The sequence below is a fragment of the Salvelinus namaycush genome, chromosome 26, assembly GCF_016432855.1.
Source record: "Salvelinus namaycush isolate Seneca chromosome 26, SaNama_1.0, whole genome shotgun sequence".
NCBI lineage: Eukaryota > Metazoa > Chordata > Actinopteri > Salmoniformes > Salmonidae > Salvelinus > Salvelinus namaycush.
In genome coordinates, this window is record NC_052332.1 from 22216792 (window position 1) to 22238442 (window position 21651).

At 41.7% G+C, this 21651-nt stretch overlaps 1 protein-coding gene across 1 annotated transcript in view; it reads right to left on the minus strand.

Annotated features, from left to right (window-relative positions):
• LOC120021255 (G-protein-signaling modulator 1-like) overlaps positions 1 to 21651 on the minus strand; it is a 56115-nt gene that overhangs the window by 25426 nt on the left and 9038 nt on the right. The window contains exons 2-9 of the mRNA XM_038964926.1: positions 11326 to 11547; positions 10478 to 10613; positions 10110 to 10252; positions 6356 to 6479; positions 4358 to 4473; positions 3897 to 4052; positions 3469 to 3577; positions 1721 to 1835 (exon numbers count right to left, since the gene is read on the minus strand). Coding sequence (XP_038820854.1) covers positions 1721 to 1835; positions 3469 to 3577; positions 3897 to 4052; positions 4358 to 4473; positions 6356 to 6479; positions 10110 to 10252; positions 10478 to 10613; positions 11326 to 11547 — 1121 coding nt within the window. The remainder of the gene's footprint in view (positions 1 to 1720; positions 1836 to 3468; positions 3578 to 3896; positions 4053 to 4357; positions 4474 to 6355; positions 6480 to 10109; positions 10253 to 10477; positions 10614 to 11325; positions 11548 to 21651) is intronic.

Here is a 21651-nt window from a genome sequence, read left to right on the forward strand (position 1 = left end):
GCACAATGAGACATTACTCTGCATACATAATTTATCTAAGCCCGTGGCTCTGCGAAGGACAAATGTATGCATTCTCTAAAGCTTATTCTGAGCTTTGCAAAACTCAATCCACCTCTGACATATACATACATCTCCCTCAACCAATTGAATAGAGAATAGGTTATAGAATTTCACATAAGCCTTCTCAAGTATGCATTCAAACCGCTTGACTATTCTTTACAGATCCATAGCAACTAGAAGGGCAAAGCGTCCAATACCATTTACGGTACATTCAAATAATTCAAAGGCTTACCTCATACTCTGAAGAGCTATGGTAAAGTAATTGTTGTCAGTCACATAAATTGAAAATAAACTGTTGCTATAATTGTTATTAGTCTATAGTTTAATTCCATTTGCAGCGTCCAATAAGTATCCTGTGAGAACCCATCACAGGTCCAGCATCTCTCTCAACTCAAGAGTTTGGCTGGAGGAGTGGTGGGATGTTTTCCTTCTGAGCGTGTGTGTGTGTGTGAGAGAGAGAGAGAGAGCGAGAGTGTGCCCGGGATTGTGTGAGGGCGGGATGTGGTATGGAGATGGAGAGCGAGCTGGGCAGTGCCTCTGCATGTCAAAAACAGAAAATACTATATAGGGCTTTCCATGTTGATAATTATTATTACTATGGTCATTAGTATCACCCAGAAAAAGTATGTCTGGGTCGGTTATCAAAAGAAATATAACCATCCCCTTTAGTTTGTTTTTGTATTTCTTATCCACATAGGGATTAACTCATGTTTAAAAAAGTGCAGACATGGGTCAAATTTTAAATCTACTCAAATAAACAACAAAAATAGATTAATTTGGACTGTTAGTTCAGCATGTTTTGATTTTAGAGCTCCAGGTAGAATTAACCCTATAAGGCTCGTATCTACCCTCAAATCCTACACTGAACCATCAAGGGAACAAACACACATCTAGAATCAAACCAATATCTATGGGTTAACCTTATCCTTTTCCAAAAAAGACTCCAATGGTCATCATTTATGTATAAATTTGTTCTCCTTTGTTTTTAGGTTCCAGGGGGCATATGTGGTCCAAAGTTGGGAGCATTCACCACTACACCAGACTCTGGCACGTGGTCATAATTTCTATACTGTTAAGCTTAACATAGGCTTCCAAGTTGAAACAGTTTGCACATTTATTGGTTTGTTTTGGTGTTTGGTAGTTATTTTTTTGGGCTGTTCAAACACAAATGGCAAGCTGAAGTTCGGGTGTGCGAAAGTCTCAGACTCTTTGTCTGGGATTGGTCAACAGTAGGGATTCCCCAATGAAGTGTTTGTTGTCATTCAACGACAGACTAGTTTTCATGTAAAAAAAAAATCACTTGAGAAACACTGCACCAAACATCTTAGTTCGACGTAAAATTGCACGACTAAGACCTCCTCGGCAAAAACATCCAAATTCATAACAGATTTCTTGAGTTATCTTAGATTAATTCTGACTATTTTGAGGAAGTGTACTGGCTATGTTGTTTATACGGCATCTCAAGAGGGATAAACAGTAATATTGCCGCTTTCTTCTCGTTTTTAAAGCAAAGTTATTTTAAGGGAGTATGCGAGCACAAACGATTACTTCGCCTAGCCTAGGAGCAAACCGAACCTATGTATGCGAAAGCCTTAAGTCTCCCTCTCACACTGAAAATACAAGTTCAGGGTAGAACCATAGAAGGAAATCTCCCTCATACCTTGCACCTCAAACTCTGACCCGCAGGGTGAAAGGTCACTCTCGTTGACCCCCAGAGCCTCCATCAGCTGCTCCACATTCATCCTGGCAGTCAACTCGCCATTCCTGTCCCCAATCTGAGAGAGGGAGAAGGGAAAGAGAAAAATACCTTGTTGACTGTAGGTGTATGGGATTTCACTTTCTGTCTGATTATTGTTAGTCTGATAATATCAACGGCAAATGAACTCAGCAAAAAAAGAAACTGGCCTTTTTCAGGACACGGTCTTTCAAAGATAATTCGTAAAAATCCAAATAACTTCACAGATCTTCATTGTAAATGGTTTAAAGACCGTTTCCCATGCCTGTTCAATGAACCATAAACAATGTTGTTAAGACACTAACAGTTTACAGACGATAGGCAATTAAGGTCACAGATATGAAAATTTAGGACACTAAAGAGGCCTTTCTACTGACTGAGAAACACCAAAAGAAAGATGCCCAGGGTCCCTGCTCATCTGCGTGAACGTGCCTTAGGCATGCCGCAAGGAGGCATGAGGACTGCAGATGTGGCCAGGGCAATAAATTGCCATGTCCGTACTGTGAGATGCCTAAAACAGTGCTACAGGGAGACAGGACGGACAGCTGATCGTCCTCGCAGTGGCAGACCACGTGTAACAACACCTGCACAGGATCGGTACATCCGAACATCACAGCTGCGGGACAGGTACAGGATGGCAACAACAACTGCCCGAGTTACACCAGGAATGCGCAATCCCTCCATCAGTGCTCAGACTGTCCGCAATAGGCTGAGAGAAGCTGGACTGAGGGCTTGTAGGCCTGTTGTAAAGGCAGGTTCTCACCAGACATCACCGGCAACAAAGTCACCTATGGGCACAAACCCACCGTCGCTGGACCAGACAGGACTGGCAAAAAGTGCTCTTCACTGATGAGTTGCGGTTTTGTCTCACCAGGGGTGATGGTCGGATTTGCATATATCGTCGAAGGAATGGGCATTACACCGAGGCCTGTACTCTGGAGCGGAATCGATTTGGAGGTGGAGGGTCCGTCATGGTCTGGGGCGGTGTGTCACAGCATCATCGGACTGAGCTTGTTGTCATTGCAGGCAATCTCAACGCTGTGCGTTACAAGAAGGACGTCCTCCTCCCTCATGTGGTACCCTTCCTGCAGGCTCATCCTGACATGACCCTCCAGCATGACAATGCCACCAGCCATACTGCTCGTTCTGTGCGTGATTTCCTGCAAGACAGGAATGTCAGTGTTCTGCCATGGCCAGCGAATGGCCCGGATCTCAATCCCATTGAGCACGTCTGGGACCTGTTGGATCGGAGGGTGAGGGCTAGGGCCATTACCCCCAGAAATGTCTGGGAACTTGCAGGTGCCTTGGTGGAAGAGTGGGGTAACATCTCACAGCAAGAACTGGCAAATCTGGTGCAGTCCATGAGGAGGAGATGCACTTCAGTACTTAATGCAGCTGGTGGCCACACCAGATACTGCCTGTTACTTTTCATTTTGACCCCGCCCTTTGTTCAGGGACACATTATTCAATTTCTGTTAGTCATGTGTCTGTGGAACTTGTTCAGTTTGTCTCAGTTGTTGAATCTTGTTATGTTCATACAAATATTTACACATGTTAAGTTTGCTGAAAATAAACGCAGTTGACAGTTAGAGGACGTTTCTTTTTTTGCTGAGTTTATATTGGTCTGAAAATGAACTTCAGAGTAATATAACTCCTTAAAATGCAGTGGTTACCTCTCTGGAGATATCCAGGTGTTTGCGGGCATAGTGCAGGGCCTGGCGATGATTCCCTAAAGACACATAGGCATTTCCCAGACTCCAGCAGGCACGGCCCTCTCCAACCCTATCAAAACATAGTTAGAGAAGGAACAAATCAAACAGCATAAAATAAGCATGGTAAGGTTTTAAGGTTTGTGTGCATGTCAGTGGAGCCTGCTGAGGGGAGGACGGCTCATAATAATGGCTGGAACGGAGCAAATTGAATGGCATCAAACAATGTGCTTGATGCATCCGATACCATTCTATTGATTCTGCACCATTCATTACCACGAGTGAGTCCTCCCAAATTAAGGTGCCACCAACCTCCTGTGGTGCTTGTGTGGAAGTGTGTATGTGTGTGTGTGTGTGTCTGCATGCGAGTGTGCATATAGGTGTGTGTGTACCTGTCAGTGAGCTCCTGGGCTATGAGGAGGTGTTTGAGGTGGTAGTCTATGGCTCTCTCGTACTGCTGCAGCAAAGTGTAGGTGTTCCCCAGGCTGTAACACGCCTGGGCCTCCATCACCTGGTCCTTTAACTGGCGAGACAGCTGCAGAGTTTTCCTGGATGGAACAGGGAGAGGGGGGAGAAGGAGAGCGAGAGGAAGAGGAAATGAGATGTATGCAGAGGGGGAGAGGGTGATGAATGGAAAAAAAGGAGAACAGTGATATTTAAAGTTTGATAATGTGTTTTTTACTATCCCACACACAATTCCAACAATTTATTTTAAAATGTAGTTTTTTTTCATACATTATATTGATCTAAAACATTATTAAATTTGAATGCATGCAGGTAATTCAACGCTCTGAGCGTCATTGGTTGATATACATTATGTCCACTAGGTGTCAGTGTGGTAGGCTCTTCTAACCTGTAGTACTCAGTGGCAGTGTTGAACTGTCCCAGGAAAATCAGAGCATTGCCAAGGTTACTATAGGCTCTACGTTCTGCTGCTTTGTCACCGAACTCCTTGGCAATGGAAAGTCTCTGTGAACAAAATAAAGTTGATATATTTTCTTGGATATGTACTGTACAGTCGTGGCCAAAAGTTTTGAGAATGACACAAATATTAATTTCCACAAAGTTTGCTGCTTCAGTGTCTTTAGATATTTTTGTCAGATGTTACTATGGAATACTGAAGTATAATTACAAGCATTTCATAAGTGTCAAAGGCTTTTATTGACAATTACATGAAGTTGATGCAAAGAGTCAATATTTTCAGTGTTGACCCTTCTTTTTCAAGACCTCTGCAATCCGCCCTGGCATGCTGTCAATTAACTTCTGGGCCACATCCTGACTGATGGCAGCCCATTCTTGCATAATCAATGCTTGGAGTTTGAAAGAATTTGTGGGTTTTTGTTTGTCCACCCGCCTCTTGAGGATTGACCACAAGTTCTCAATGGGATTAAGATCTGGGGAGTTTCCTGGCCATGGACCCAAAATATCGATGTTTTGTTCCCCGAGCCACTTAGTTATCACTTTTGCCTTATGGCAAGGTGCTCCATCATGCTGGAAAAGGCATTGTTTGTCACCAAACTGTTCCTGGATGGTTGGGAGAAGTTGCTCTCGGAGGATGTGTTGGTACCATTCTTTATTCATGGCTGTGTTCTTAGGCAAAATTGTGAGTGAGCCCAACCCCACACATGAATGGTCTCAGGATGCTTTACTGTTGGCATGACACAGGACTGATGATAGTGCTCACCTTGTCTTCACCGGACAAGCTTTTTTCCAGATGCCCCAAACAATCGGAAAGGGGATTCATCAGAGAAAATGACTTTACCCCAGTCCTCAGCAGTCCAATCCCTGTACCTTTTGCAGAATATCAGTCTGTCCCTGATGTTTTTCCTGGAGAGAAGTGGCTTCTTTGCTGCCCTTCTTGACACCAGGCCATCCTCCAAAAGTCTTTGCCTCACTGTGCGTGCAGATGCACTCACACCTACCTGCTGCCATTCCTGAGCAAGCTCTGTACTGGTGGTGCCCCGATCCCGCAGCTGAATCAACTTTAGGAGACGGTCCTGGTGCTTGCTGGACTTTCTTGGGCGCCCTGAAGCCTTCTTCACAACAATTTAACCGCTCTCCTTGAAGTTCTTGATGATCCGATAAATGGTTGATTTAGGTGCAATCTTCCTGGCAGCAATATCCTTGCCTGTGAAGCTTTTTTTGTGCAAAGCAATGATGATGGCACGTGTTTCCTTGCAGGTAACCATGATTAACAGAGGAAGAACAATGATTCCAAGCACCACCCTCCTTTTGAAGCTTCCAGTCTGTTATTCGAACTCAATCAGCATGACAGAGTGATCTCCAGCCTTGTCATTGTCAACAATCACACCTGTGTTAACGAGAGAATCACTGACATGATGTCAGCTGGTCCTTTTGTGGCAGGGCTGAAATGCAGTGGAAATGTTTTGGGGGGATTCAGTTAATTTGCATGGCAAAGAGGGATTTTGCAATTAATTGCAATTCATCTGATCACGCTTCATAACATTCTGGAGTATATGCAAATTGCCATCACACAAACTGAGGCAGCAGACTTTGTGAAAATTAATATTTGTGTCATTCTCAAAACTTTTGGCCACGACTATGTGACTATATTGTTGGCCTTGACTAGTCTTTACCCTTTAGATGGAAAAAATATTGTGTTGCGAAACTGATACTTGTTTGTCTTGTAAGTACATCATACACTTACATTGAGCTCATTCACAAAGACAAAGGCAAGTGTCTCTTATGTGTTTTCACCCAGGGGCAAAATGATCTAGTGTGAAAACACCTTCCATTAATTGTTATCGCACACTATTGTGTGTGTGTGTGTATATCTCTTTACTCGTACATCATATGACGTTTACTAAAATCCCAGGGATATGTATCTCACCTGTCTGTGGAATTTGATGGCCTCCACAAAATTTCCCAACAGGTAGTGGGTGTTGCCTAGGTTACCGAAGGCCCTCCCCTGAGCAGCTCTGTCCCCCAGCTCTTTGACCAGACACAGGTTCATCCTTTAGTAGAGAGGAGGACTTGAGTTTGTTACAAAATTGTGTTTTACACAAAGTCACATTTTTGTTGTCTTGGAGTGAACATTCTACAGTGCCTTCAGAAAGTATTCACACCCCTCAACTTTATCCACACTTTGTTGTAGCACAGCCTAAATTTACAATGGATTAAATTGAAAAAACAATTGTCACTGGCCTACACACAATACCTCATAATGTCAAAGTGGAATTATGTGTTTTGACATTTTTACAAATTAATAAAAAATGAAAACCTCAACTGTCCTGAGTCAATAAGTATTCAATCCCTTTGTTATGGCAAGCCTAAGTAGATACGTTCAGGAGTAATAATTTGCTTAACAAGTCACATATTAAGTCGCATGGACTCACTCTGTGTGCAATAATAGTGTTTAACATGATCTCTGTACCCCACACATACAATTATCTGTACCGTCCCTCACTCGAGCAGTGAATTTCAAATCACAGATTCAACCACAAAGACCAGGAATATTTTCTAATGCCTCGCAAAGAAGGGCACCTATTGGTAGATGGGTAAAAAAACACAGACATTGAATATCACTTTGAACATGGGGAAGTTATTAATTACGCTTTGGATGGTGTATCAATACACCCATTCTACAAAGATACAGGCGTCCTTCCTAACTCCGTTGCCGGTGAGGAAAGAAACAGCTCAGGGATTTCACCATGAAGCCAATGGTGACTTTAAAACAGTTACAGATTTGAATGGCTGTGATAGGAGAACACAAAGGATGGATCAACAACGTTGTAGTTACTCCACAATACTAACCTAATTGACAGAGTGAAAAGTAAGCTTGTACAGAATAAAAAAATATTCTAAAACATGCATCCTGGTTGCATCAAGGCATTAAAGTAATACTGCAAAAACATGTAGCAAAGCAATTCACTTTTTGTCCTGAATACAAAGTGTTATTTTTGGGGCAAATACAATACATTACTGAGTACCATTCTCCATATTTTCAAGCATAGTGTGGCAGCATCATGTTATGGGTATGCATGTAACCATTAAGGACTGGGGAGTTTTTCAGCATAAAAAGGAAACGCAATTTAGCTTATCACAGTCAAAATCCTGTCTGCTTTCCACCAGACACTGGGAGATGAATTTACCTTTCAGCAGGACAATAGCCTAAAACACAAAGCCAAATCTACAATTGAGTTACTTACCAAGAAGACAGTGAATGTTCCTGAGTGGCAGAGTTACAGTTTTGACTTAAATCTACTTGAAAATCTAACGCAAGATCTGAAAATGGTTCTCTAGCAATGATCAACAACCAATTTGACAAAGCTTGAAGTATTGTGAAAACAATAATAGGCAAATGTTGCACAATCCATGTGTGGAAAACTCTTAGAGACTTACCCAGAAAGACTCAGCTGTAGTTGCTGCCCAAACTGTTTCTACAAAGTATTGAGTCAGGGGTGTGAATACTTATGTAAATTACATATTTTTGCATTTTATTTTCAAAAAAATGTAGTGTAGATGGGAGAGAAAATAATAATATTTAATCAATTTTGAATTCAGGCTTTAACACAACAAAACGTGGAATAAATCAAGGGGTATGAATACTTTCTGAAGGCACTGTATATTTTGTACCTCCTGGTTACACAATGTTTACAGCAGCCTACAGTACATCAGTAGTTATGAAAGCTTTGACATAGACAACTGGCCTGTCACCATGTTGCCATACCAAACAAAAGGCCCGAGGAAGCATCTCAGTGTGTGTCCACAAGGGATTGTGTACTACAGTAATTGCTTTTAAACTGTAAAGGCAATTCACTTTTATCCCTCTCCTTCACAGACGGATTAAAGTAGTGTTAATTGCCCACAGAGAAGGATTTTGAATGTGCTAATAGCCCAGTGGGATATAGGTATTGTGTGTGTGTGTATATATATATATATATATATAGAGAGAGAGAGAGAGAGAGTATGTATGTGTTCATTTGTGACTAATTTCAGGAAACTAGGCATATGTCGCTCATCCCTACTTCACAGGAGAGGCATTTGAACATACTTTTTAAAAACATTTAGCACAAATGCCTTCTGGAAGATGTGAACATTCATGTGCCTAGAAAACAAATGTGTATGCCATCTATAAATACAAATAAACTTGTTAAATTACGAGCCTAGTTGGTTTATCCACGGAAAAGGGCAGGAACCTTCCCACTAGCCATGATTGGCTGAGATAATGGATGGGCTGGACATGTGAGAGATGAGTACGGATTGGTCTGCCATGTAGCACACGTCTGTCTATAACATGAGCTGCTTAGTATGTGTAGGTAATCCTTTCTAAAGTAGCATTTTTTTAAAAAGAGATCACGAAGAACTGCACTAGTGTTGTTAAGGCTCTTCACTTCCTGGAGGACCGAGTTTTGAAATCAGTGGAATGCCCGGTGGAATCAGAGTATGATAGCTAACAAGATGGAGAAAATGATGGCTTCTGATTGCAAATGCGGAGGGAGTCGAAAAGAGAACACAGAAGGCTGTTGTAATCCCGACAGGTTTTTTATACATCTTAAAGGGCAACCATGACATCCGTGAGAGAGAGGGAGAAGCGTTCATCTATTGATACGGGTAAGAGTCTAGCTAGCTACATTTTCAGGTATTATAAGTTTCTAATTTTGTCAGAAAGTTATTTTTATTCCAAGTTACAGCGTACTGTTAGCTAGCTAGCTAACGTTAGCTGGCATGGCTAGCTGGCTGTCTGGCTCACTTGCTAACATTACGTGTATGATCTGTGTATAAATGTTATTCATTTCTCACAGCTATTTGCATTTCTAGTTATAGCCTAATGTTAGCTAGCTAGCTAACATTGAACCTAGCTAGTTGGTTAGCTTTATCTATCTGTAGATTCATGCAGGGTGTTAACATTATGAGTTGGAAATACTCTACTATGCAAGTAACCATTTCACTGTACCATTTACTAGAAACAAACCAAAAACATTGTTTAGAAAGTTGCTTTTAGTTGCCTGGTTTGCTAGATTGACAAATACTCAATTCATTTTTAAAAGGATTGGTTTATTGGTGTTATTATGCACCAGTTGTGCTATTTTGGACTCCGATGCTGCTGATGTCATTCAGCCTGTCTTTTTTGTGTTTATACAAAAAATGATTATTTCATAACGACAATGACGAGTTTGATATCGAATGACTATAGAATGTTCATGATGTCACTGCCTCAACTGTACACAGACATGTCAATAGAAGTAGTATAAACCAGCCTTTAGTCTTGAAATCTTTGGTTGTACACTACCATACTCACTATTCAGCACAGGTCCTCACATGTGAATCCTTGAAGAGATGGGTGGGGCTAAGGCTTAAGAGAGTGTGAACTATGTTGAATGGGTGTAGACAAAGAAGAGTTCTACAGTAGGTGTTCCAAACATTAAAGGGACATTTTCTCAAAAGTGGGGTTACAAGTTTATCAACTTTCAAAGCAGAATTACTTTTCCATTTGTTCTTCAACTGCCGTGTATGATATACAATTTTTTATCTCGGAGTCTCTACTTTTATCCAATGTAAAAAACACAATTTCAAGTTTTGCTACAAAAGACCAATTCGAGGCGGTCTGTCACATTTACACTTGTATACAGCATAACACTCACTCGTAGAAGCCAGTAGCCCTTTGCAGTGTATCTCTGACATCTGGTGGGAGGTCCCCAGGGTCCTGGGTGCAGCCCCATAACTGCTGCTTTCCCTTGGCATGGAACACGTTCCCTATATTATACAGAGCCCTGGCCTCTCCCACCTGGTCAGAAACAAAGGGAAAAGGGAGAAAGAAATGAGCGACTTTAGAATACAAATAGAGACATTGGAAGGCATTAAGAAATGTTTCAACTAAAATAGCATGGACCACACTCAATAGTTATTTTCCAAACAACAGGCTGTTCCTCAAAAATCTGGTGAAAGGTACTAAACAGGTGCAATCCTCCAATCCATGGGATGTCGGTGTGTGCGTGTGTGTGTACGCAACCTTGTCCCCTTGCTCTTGAGAGATGTCCAGGTGTCTCTGACAGCACACTGCCGCCTCGTCGAAGCGCCCCAAAACCTTCAGCGTGTTTCCAAGGTTACCGCTGGCTTTCCCTTCCCCTATCCTGTCCCCTATTGTCCTGAGAATAGAGACCGTATCTCATTATCAGTCATACATAGCCTGAGATCCAGATCTGCTTATGCTGTCTTGCCAAATCCATTGCGGTCATTGTCAGTACAATAACACAGCTAGAGGTGCATGGCGCTTGCAATGCCAATATTGTGGGTTTGATTCCCGCTGGGACCACCCATATGAAACATTTATGCACGCATGACTGTAAATTGCTTTGGACAAAGGCATCTGCTAAATGGCATATATAATTATTACAATAATGTTATAATATTAGCTTTATTGATTTGATGATCTAACTGTTTGAGAGGTAGCTTCCTTCCTAGGACAGGGTTCCAGTTGTCCTGCTGTTATTGTAATTTATCAAGGCAGCAGCCCCCTGGCTTTGTAATCACCCCCCTGCCAGGCTACCAACTGCACCCCTCTCCACAGGACAGGCTTAGCCATCTGAGTTAAATACCAAGGGGGTCTCTCATCAACATTAACAGTATCAAACCCTTATATTTTTCTAGCAGGGCGACAGGAGTACACTCTGCACAGTGTGCAATGAATGATAACTGTTTACTCTCTTATGCTTTATGAATGACTTCAGTATAAATATACATTCATTGCAGTCTATACAATTTATCTTTTAAACATGTTAATACCATTGGTTGAAATCCTTCAACTACAATTTGAATCCATGATCAGACATGATGTTTCCTGGTATTCCGTGGCCTCACCTGGCCAGAGTGAGGTCGTGTCTATGGTACTCCAGGGCCTTGCCGTATTCCTTCAGGTAGAAGTAGGCATTGCCCAGCTGGCTGTAGATGGCACTGAGGGTCTTCAGGTCTTCTGTTCCCACCTGCACAGACGCCTCGAAAAACGCTGTCCCACCTTTAAAGTCCCCCGCCTTACACAGCCGCTCTCCATCCAGCGCCAACTCCAGACACGAAGCCTCCATCCTGAATACACACAGAGAGAAAGTGAGAAATAACATCCGTATTATAGCAAGTCCGAAACAGTGTGCCTCTGGCGTTACCATGGCAATGGTGTCCGAAAACTCTGTCACAATAGCTAGGTTTCCATCCAATTGGCGAAAAATGTATGTGAATATTCTAAAATCCATATGAAGAAAATGTCTCATGAATATTCTAAATTCCATATAAAGAAAATGGCCCATGTTGTTTCCACCAAACGGATAGAAGTCCGTGCGTGATGACGTAGTGCACACAAAATTAACTTTTTCACTTACCTTTTCATGTAGCAAATAAAAACCTAAAGATCAATGTGTTTCTATTGCATTTTCAACTCCACTAATACTTTTGTCACAAACTTGTGTTAAATAGCAAATGTGCCCACTCTGGTCTTGGCGCTTGTGCTCTGGCCAACAGCTAATAGATACAGTGCGGGTAGGATAATGGATAAGGCAGTCAAGCATCAATCATCATGTTACCAGAATAAGACCCTCAATATTTATTCGAAAGGAACATCAATATCACCGTGAACTTTCACCAACCCGCGAAGTTCATCATAACTTATTTAATTTGTAGCCTAATAAACTGCATGGTTTCCTGAGTCATAGTGGAAGGACCACACATTACACCATCACGTGGCTCCAAATTTACTTCAATATGATGGTTATTATATCAATACTTGCACATAGGTGTTTCCACCACCATTTCCCACATAATATATTTTACCAGTTAACAAAGAGATTACCGACCACTTCGAATCCCACCGTACCTTCTCCGCTATGCAATCTGGTTTCAGAGCTGGTCATGGGTGCACCTCAGCCACGCTCAAGATCCTAAACAACATCATAACCGCCATCAATAAGAGACATTACTGTGCAGCCATATTCATCGACCTGGCCAAGGCTTTCGACTCTGTCAATCACCACATTCTTATTGGCAGACTCGACAGCCTTGGTTTCTCAAATGATTGCCTCGCCTGGTTTACCAACTACTTCTCTGATAGAGTTCAGTGCGTCAAATCGGAGGTCCTGTTGTCCGGACCTCTGGCAGTCTCTATGGGGGTGCCACAGAGTTCAATCCTCGGGCCGACTCTCTTCTCTGTATACATCAATGATGTTGCTCTTGCTGCTGGTGATTCTCTGATACACCTCTACGCAGACGACACCATTCTGTATACTTCTGGCCCCTCTTTGGACACTGTTAACTAACCTCCAGATGAGCTTCAATGCCATACAACTCTCCTTCCGTGGCCTCCAACTGCTCTTAAACGCAAGTAAAACTAAATGCATGCTATTCAACCGATCATTGCCCGCACCTGCTCGCCCGTCCAGCATCACTACTCTGGACAGCTCTGACTTACGTCAGAATACGTGGACAACTACCTAAGTGTCTGGTTAGACTATAAACTCTCCTTCCAGACTCACATTAAGCAACTCCAATCCAAAATTAAATCTAGAATCGGCTTCCTATATCGCAACAAAGCATCCTTCACTCATGCTGCCAAACATACCCTCGTAAAACTGACCATCCTACCGATCCTCGACTTCGGTGATGTCATCTATAAAATAGCCTCCAACACTCTACTCAACAAATTGGATGCAGTCTATCACAGTGCCATCCGTTTTGTCACCAAAGCCCCATACACTACCCACCATTGCGACCTGTACGCTCTCGTTGGTTGGCCCTCGCTTCATACTCGTCGCCAAACCCACTGGCTACAGGTTATCTACAAGTCTCTGCTAGGTAAATCCCCGCCTTATCTCAGCTCACTGGTCACCATAGCAGCACGCGCTCCAGCAGGTATATCTCACTGGTCACCCCCAAAGCCAATTCCTCCTTTGGTCGACTTTCCTTCCAGTTCTCTGCTGCCAATGACTGAAACGAACTGCAAAAATCTCTGAAGCTGGAGACTCATATCTCCCTCACTAGCTTTAAGCACCAGCTGTCAGAGCAGCTCACAGATCACTGCACCTGTACATAGCCCATCTGTAAACAGCCCATCTATCTACCTACCTCAACCCCATTCTGTATTTATTTATTTATCTTGCTCCTTTGCACCCCAGTATCTCTACTTGCACATTCATCTTCTGCACATCTACCATTCCAGTGTTTAATTGCTATATTGTAATTACTTCGCCACCATGGCCTATTTTATTGCCTTACCTCCCTTATCTTACCTCATTTGCACTCACTGTATATAGACTTTTTGTTTTCTTTTGTTCTACTGTAATATTGACTGTATGTTTTGTATATTCCATGTGTAACTCTGTGTTGTTGTATGTGTCGAATTGCTATGCTTTATCTTGGCCAGGTCGCAGTTGCAAATGAGAACTTGTTCTCAACTAGCCTACCTGGTTTACATAAAGGTGAAATAAATAAAATTTAAACGACACAAAAAGATATCACCATGTCAAACAACTGATCTGTCTGCATTTATAAAATTGTAGCAATACGACCTGTTTCCATCACAGATGTCATGATTTTTTTTTTTAACAGTATGACTTTACTCGCATAAAAACTGTGGATGGAAACTTGGTTTATGACAATGAAAAGTTTATTCCCGAAATGTCTCCATGGCAACAGTGTCTGAATGCATGTCACTGTGCAGTTACCACAGCAAGAGTGTCAGAAGAATCACTGTCACTCTGACATGAGCACCTTGGAGACATTGTCCTTTCAGCTCCTTTATCGCATGTCTATCTTTCCATAACGCTACTGTTTAAAGTCCAGTTTATATGGTAAAGATAACTGACATCTTTCCTTCCCTGCATTGAGAAGGAGTGTCTCATCCTCCCAGAGCTGTTTGGCCCACACACTCTATTTCAGTCAGGCTGTGGGCGGCAGGTAGCCTAGTGGTTAGAGCGTTGGTCCAGTAACCGAAAGGTTGCTGGATCGAATCCCCGAGCTGTCGTTCTGCCCCTGAACAAGGCAGTTAACCCACTGCTCCCCGGTAGGCCGTCATTGTAAATAAGAATTTGTTCTTAACTGACTTGCCTAGTTAAATAAAGGTTACACATAATGATGCAGGTCTTAAATGCTTCAGTGGGAGTGATTAGAGTGAAACAATAGGAAACACCTCATCTCCACACTGACAATAAGGAAGGAGAGTGCATTCATGTCACTACACACAAAACCTCATGCCCAATGAACATGCTCCTTGGAGAAGTTTACAGAGGATTTCCTTGCCCAATCAAACACTGTCTTTTTGTCCAAGCTAAATATCACTCAGCAACATGAAGCCCAAGAGTACAATTATGAAGATTCTGGGTTTAGTCAATATAATACATCTATTCTCTTTAGAATTACAGTATACGCCAGACATAACTGCTGTAGAGCCAGGTCACAAGGCTCTGATGTACACAATCACTCCACTCCCTCTCACCCTCCAGAATGCTTTAGTTTAGTTACAATTGTTACATAATATGCCTCGTTCTGGATTTCATAACAGTTTTTGCCATACAAAACTGTCCAAAATATTTGTAAAGTTCAATATATCTTACTTCCACTGCCTTTTCAACAATGCCTAAAGCCTAATATGATTATACAGCGCAGTGACAGACATTTGTTTTCAAGGAAAACGAATTCTACTTCATTCTTTTAGCACCCGTGGTCTGAAGTCCATTCCACAGAAATCTGGCATAATCGCTCAGCAAGCCTCATTCCTGAGTCCATTCCAAGACCTTCCCCCACAGTCATCTGAAAATCATTGCTACAGTACGATGAAAGCAACTGAAATTAAAATACCAGCCAATGTGGATTCTGTTATGTTATCGTTAAAAACGCAAAAGACATGACACTGCTTCTTCAGCCAGCTCACTGTAGAGTTGAGTGTAGATTAGCCCCACAGTTTAATCTAGATGTAAATATGATTAGGTTATTTTTATTTGACAGTACACCACTTCGCTGCTATTTACTTATAAATAACGTGGTATTATTACCAAAACACTACTCCTTTGCATCAATTTCCAAGGGATTGATTGGCATAAACAACTTGTTAATTAAGTTCTGTAAGATGTATGACTTATGCACCACCTGACACTGATTTGTCCCAAATAGGTTAGAAATGGAATTACTAAAAAATAAGTAGCCAACCTATACAGTAGCAGTCAGCATCTACGCTATATCTTGAGGAAATAGCATAATAGTACAGTGAAATAAAGTGCTACGTCTGAGCCTGCTGTCGGCAGGACACCAATACCTGTGTTTCTGTTTAGTGCGGGTCTTCTCCACATACACCCCCAGCTCCAGCCTTATGGGCCTCAGCAGGGCCCGCGGTCTGGGGCCCCGGTGGACCAGCCTGCACACAGCTCTCTGGGCCCCGGTGAGATGGCAAGAGTCAGACGACATGGGGTACCAGGTCAACTTAAGGCACTGAAAGGCCCTCCTTAGCCTAAGGGGTATGTGTTGTGAGATGAAACTTTAGGGTGGAGGTGAACGTGAATGCAAAATGTCACAAATGCACTACCCTAGAGTTCTGCTAGAGAATCCAGGAGAAAAACATAGCAATACTCTGCTCCAACCAGGGGACACACACACAAAAAAAATGGTTTGAGATGGCTTTCTGTGTTCCCGATAAGTCAATATACAAGCAGATGTCCAACAGCCACGTCAGATTTAATTGATTATTCCAGTAGTCGAATACGCCAATGTCAGCAACAGTGCAGCCAGACCACTTGTACAGAAAACCATTGGAGATACTATGCACGCTTTAAAGCCAAGGATAACATCTGTTCTTCAGGTGTCCCCAAATGCTGCCCAATAACTAATGATGAACCTCTGAAGCGATCCGAACAATGACAAGGATCCCAAAAATACCTTCAAATTTGAAGCCATAAACTCCTAACAAAGCACAAAGTTCCTCCTTTCAATGCCGCAGATGTATATGGATATCCACAAAAGTAAAATCCCACAAATCTTACAGAAGCACTGTTAGAGGCAGGTTAACAGGTGAGTCAGTAAATGACTGTATAGTGTTGTCCTGCCTAGGTAGTATTTTATGGTCCATCTCTCAACCAGCACTGAGTGACTGAGTGCTGTAATCTATTTCTGCTGAGCCACACTGAGAGAAGAGGAAGTGTCGTGGAGCGAGGATCCTGGGTGACAGTGTGTGACGACAGTGTGACACCAGCGTCTCAGCAGAACCAATTCCCCCAGTGAGTGAGTGAGTGAGTGAGTGAGTGAGAGAATCTAATCCGAACCTTAATCCAATGACCTGCAGCTCCTCTGTGGAGGAGGCACAGCGATCCAGGCAGTCTGGTCTAATCCAGCTATCTGCTGACCCTGACATATATTCTAACAGGCCCACAGCACAAGGTCTGGCACACTGACCAGCCCCAGAGGTAGAAGGTGAAAAGCAGGGAGGTGACATGGGGAATAATATATTTGGAGAAAGTTTGATTGCATTCCCCCAACACACACCCATAACCTTGATATCTTTACTAAAGATAAACACAGGTTTACAAATCCGAAACAAATTGCAGTCAGTACACAATTGGTTTTGATCCCATTAAATCTGGAATATTTGGCATTATATTTTTGGCTGCTCTATTTCTTGCATTAGGGTGCTTTTGATGAGTTAAGAGCCTGAGTTATATTACCAGTTCTCATTTGATTGGCAAAGAGAAACAGAGAGAGAAGTACAGGCCTCGAAGGGAAAACAGGACACACTGGCTGTTGGTCTCCCAGGGTTACTGGGTTAGAATTCGGTAAGAGGGCTAAGAAGTCTTAGCTTAGATGGATCCTTTAGCCCCTATAGTCTGAAGAGGATTAGAGAGAAATCTACATTCAACTTTCATATATCCTTTTGTTCCTTTTAGAAGAAGAAACATAAGTGAAAACGCAAAAACGGGTTTAAAACTTCTGGTATACTGTGACATAGGGGTCCACAGTCTCAGGCCCTAAGCCAACAAATGATGGAAATAGATCAATGAATTACCAAATCATCACAGACAGCTGGGCCTTTGGGGTTGAGCACTCCTGCTGTCTTGTGATCACAAAGGGGCAGTGACCTGAGTGTCTGATCACAGCACTGGCTTCTGGGTAGGCTAGGTTATGGTTTCTACCAGGCCAGTGTCTCTCTATTAGCTCCATGTCCACACCCCAGAGCCTTGTCTTTGATCTTTGGGCTCTCATGGCTGGTGGTCAAGATCAGAGGGAGAGGGAAACCCTGTGCACTTAAAACTGACCTGACAATTGTTTGACCTTGATGGCTATGCCTAGCCAGCCATAGGAGGATGGGCTCCCTCTCAAAAGGTCTGAGTGGTGTACTACAAATCTGGTTTAAGGAGTTAGCAAGCTAACTTTGGTCAACTGAGTTCAACTCAGGATAGCCAGTGACACAATAGTAGTTAGCTTTTAGCCAGGTACATTTCTATGGCAATGAATCTTTCAGAACTAACCTCCTTCAGGGCAGGCTAACTCCACTTAGCCAGAATGAAGTGTCTGAGCCGCAAGTTGATGACCAATGAAATAAGATTCCCTCCCTATTGCAAATATTGCGTCATCATCCCCTTCATTTGAGGAAGACAACTGATTAAAAGGTGCAATATGCAGAAATCGCTCGCGCATTTCATGGTTGCTAAAATTCAAACGTTTTGCCTATTTTCAGTTTGTGACAAAATAAGCAATGTTTAGTATAGAGAATCATTGTACCATCTAAACCGCTGTGAATTTATGCAGTATCTTTTCAATAACACAAAATATTGTATTTTCAGCTGTTTGAAGCTGAAACAAAACTTAAGACTGGGAAGCATACCGCTTCTTAGACTTGCTTTCAATGAGAATGACAGATCTATAACTAACATTTCCTATGTGAATTTGGTAGGGTCCCCCAAAAAGTTACGTAATGCAGCTTTAAATATTTCATTCATCAAATGTTTGTGTAAAAAAAATAGTAACATTAAAATACCTATCACAGTACACATTTAGTAATGACAGGACTTCACGCACAGTAAAACTTTTGTATGACTTTATACAAGTATTTCCTCTATAGGAATGGGGGAAAAAGGTGCTCCTGCATTGATATGCACACCAAAGACGGCTTTAACGATACATAAGTTAATAAAAGAAAAGACAGACGGCACTTCTAATAGCCTATTTCACACCATAGCTTCCTGAATTTGCGAGATAACTTTTCTTTCATGTTGATTTCAGCTAAAATAACAATGTGGCACTGACTCGGCCGTAGATTGATGGTTCAGTATTGTCTCAATGAAAGAGTTTGGCGTTCGACTAGCCATGTTTAACATGTACACGCAGTTACAAGCCTGCTAGAGTTAGCGACAGGCGGACGAGCAATATCCACCTTCCTAATATGGATGAAGCCTGAGCTGGAATGTGAAGCTATAGATAGGTAACTTCAGAAAGGCCAGAGTACATCTAGCTAGATTCGTAGTACACCACTCAGATTCCTCTCAATGTTTTTAATCCAGCTTTTTCATAGGCTAGCTACTGTTGTAGCGCTAAATTTCTTATTTTGTCTTGGATAGTAAAATGGTAGAATTCTGAACATCCCTTAACCACCACCTTACTGGAACACGGTTTAAAAATGTAGCCAGTGAAAAGGCAAGAGTTTCGTTTTGTCTTGTTTGCGTTCTTTAAAAATCGTAAACTGCAACCTACACTGCATTACCACAGCCTTTCATGCTTGTAGTTAGCCTAATCTCAAATGATGCCACATTAGCATTGGAGTCCAGTGGGATTAAAGAGAGAAGGGCAATTAGCTGAGAGTGCTGAGACGATTGTGCTACTGACTGACCGTATGGTCAGAGACAGGTCAGAGCCCTGAAAACACAGCCTGGAGACTTACGACCAAGTAGGCCTACCAGGAAGTAAACTTACCAGGTAGTGACTGAAGACTAACTGATCTACAAATCACCTTGCATCCTAAATATCTACTTATTATTATTATTTGTAGATCAGTCAGACAGTCACCATTCAGGCCAAATGATGTTATAAACAAACCTAGGAGGACACTCATTAAAGCATATATATCAGTAGTTACTGTATATATTGGTCTTTGCGCTTTGCTGTGTGGCCTGAACATTTATTCAGCACAGGGGGAAAAATGTGAATTATGTTTTCCAGAGAAGAACAGATCATAAAATGAGTTAGGACTATGAGGGTTCCGAGGGAGCTAACAAAAATATTATAAATGAGCACAGGCAAGGTTTAGTTTAATATTTACCCAGGCATTTGATATCCGAATTGTCATTTGCACTGTAAGGTTACTGAAGCAGCCAAGGGTGCATTCAGCAGGACGCAACATTTTGTTACGTTCAGACAGAGATACAGTATGTTATGTAGAATAAACACGCCTCTCTGTTAGAACAAGGAATCACATCAGCTCTATTCATAGGATTTCTATCTGCAACGTTCCACACTGTTTGGTTACTGAACACAGACCCAATCTGAGCCAGGATAAACTCTGAAACAGTCCAATAGTATAAAGTCCTCTCCAGGAGTGAGGTCCAAAGAAATGCCAGACGTACACCAGAGAGAAGGACATTTAGTTTCTGGTGGGATCAAAGTGGGTGCCATGGTTACTCAGGGCCAAAGATAGTATTTTAAAAGGAATAATAATATTTTCCCTCAGTGACGGTTGGTCTCTGCATAGTAATACTAAGTCAATACTGAGTCGCCATAATATCCCAGTAGAAAATCTGTCATGTGGTCTTATTGCAGATATTGTGATTCGGTGTGCTAAAATGGGTAGTGGAATTATGGTTTAGTCTGGAAAGGGAGGGAATTTGTTATTTTAGCATGTTTCTTGTCATTAAAAAAAAAAAATGTTTACATTGGCTGTCTTCATGAATTACTTTATATTATAGTTGAGGAAAAGGAAATTACAACACACACACACACATAGAGGGAGATGTTAGCTTAAACCACTGAATTTAGAAACCTTCCAGACAAACAATAATCACACAGCATGTGTCATAAAACACCATCATGCCTCTGAGCCACAAAGCAGTAGGGTTGTTCCATCAAGTCGGTGCCTTTTGATAAGTCGATTTTACAAAAGTTTTACATTGTCATAAAGAGCACAAATTCAACGTCATAAAAAACAAGTTCCCATCTCAAGAGGTAAAATTCAATTTAAAAAAGGGCCTATTAATTACCAAATAAAGTAACAGGGTTGACCGTAACAGGGTTGACTAACAGGTTTGACGATTTCATCTTGAATCAGCCATGAATCCACTTGTGACAGGGGGAATGGAAGCTTGTTGTGTACAACAGGAAGTGGCAATTGAATGTAAGCGTCACAAAAAAAATGCAATTGTTAAAACATTTCTAGCCTGTCTATTTATGGGTAACAGGGTTGACATGTTATGCTCGAGCCGCTCAGTTTCCCACCACAAAACATCAGAAAATGGCCAAAAAGAGTAGTACCAGCTCACCTGCTTTCACACTATTATTTGACTATTAGATGTTCAATGTTCCTTTCGAAAGACATTTTAAAAAGGAATACTTTCCCTATATTAAAACAAGAGTTCAGTTCAAGTAACAGGGTTGACCTTAAAATGACACTCAGATGTAAATTAATCCCAAATCAGATTATTATTTATTTCATCTTCAGGAATTACTTTGTCAAAGCAATACAATAACTAGGGCTTTACAATTATGGTGAAAATTTTAGCAAGTCATTATTCATATAGAAAATCAGATTTATTGAAATCTCCATGTGGTCTATATTAAAGGGCACTTCATTTAATATGACAGGCTTTTAATATTGCTGCACAATTTCTACTTACAATGTCAAAAGGATGCAAAAGGCACTATTTTCGTGGAATGACCCAGTAGTGTAAACATTTGTGTGTGTGTGTGTGGGGGGGGGGGGGGGTCTTAAAAATACATTTATAAATTCAGAGGTCAAATGATCTCCTCTTTCCCAGAAACAATATGGTTACTTGGATGTCTCTTGCCTTGCATAAACTTCCCAGATGTTGGCTGTGAATCTTACAAGTCCTATCTACAGTATGCTCAAGACAAGTTATATGACCAAAAGTATGTGGACAACAGCTCGTCTAAAATCTCATTCTGAAATCATGGTCATTAATATGGAGTTGGTCCCCCCTTTGCTGCTATAACAGC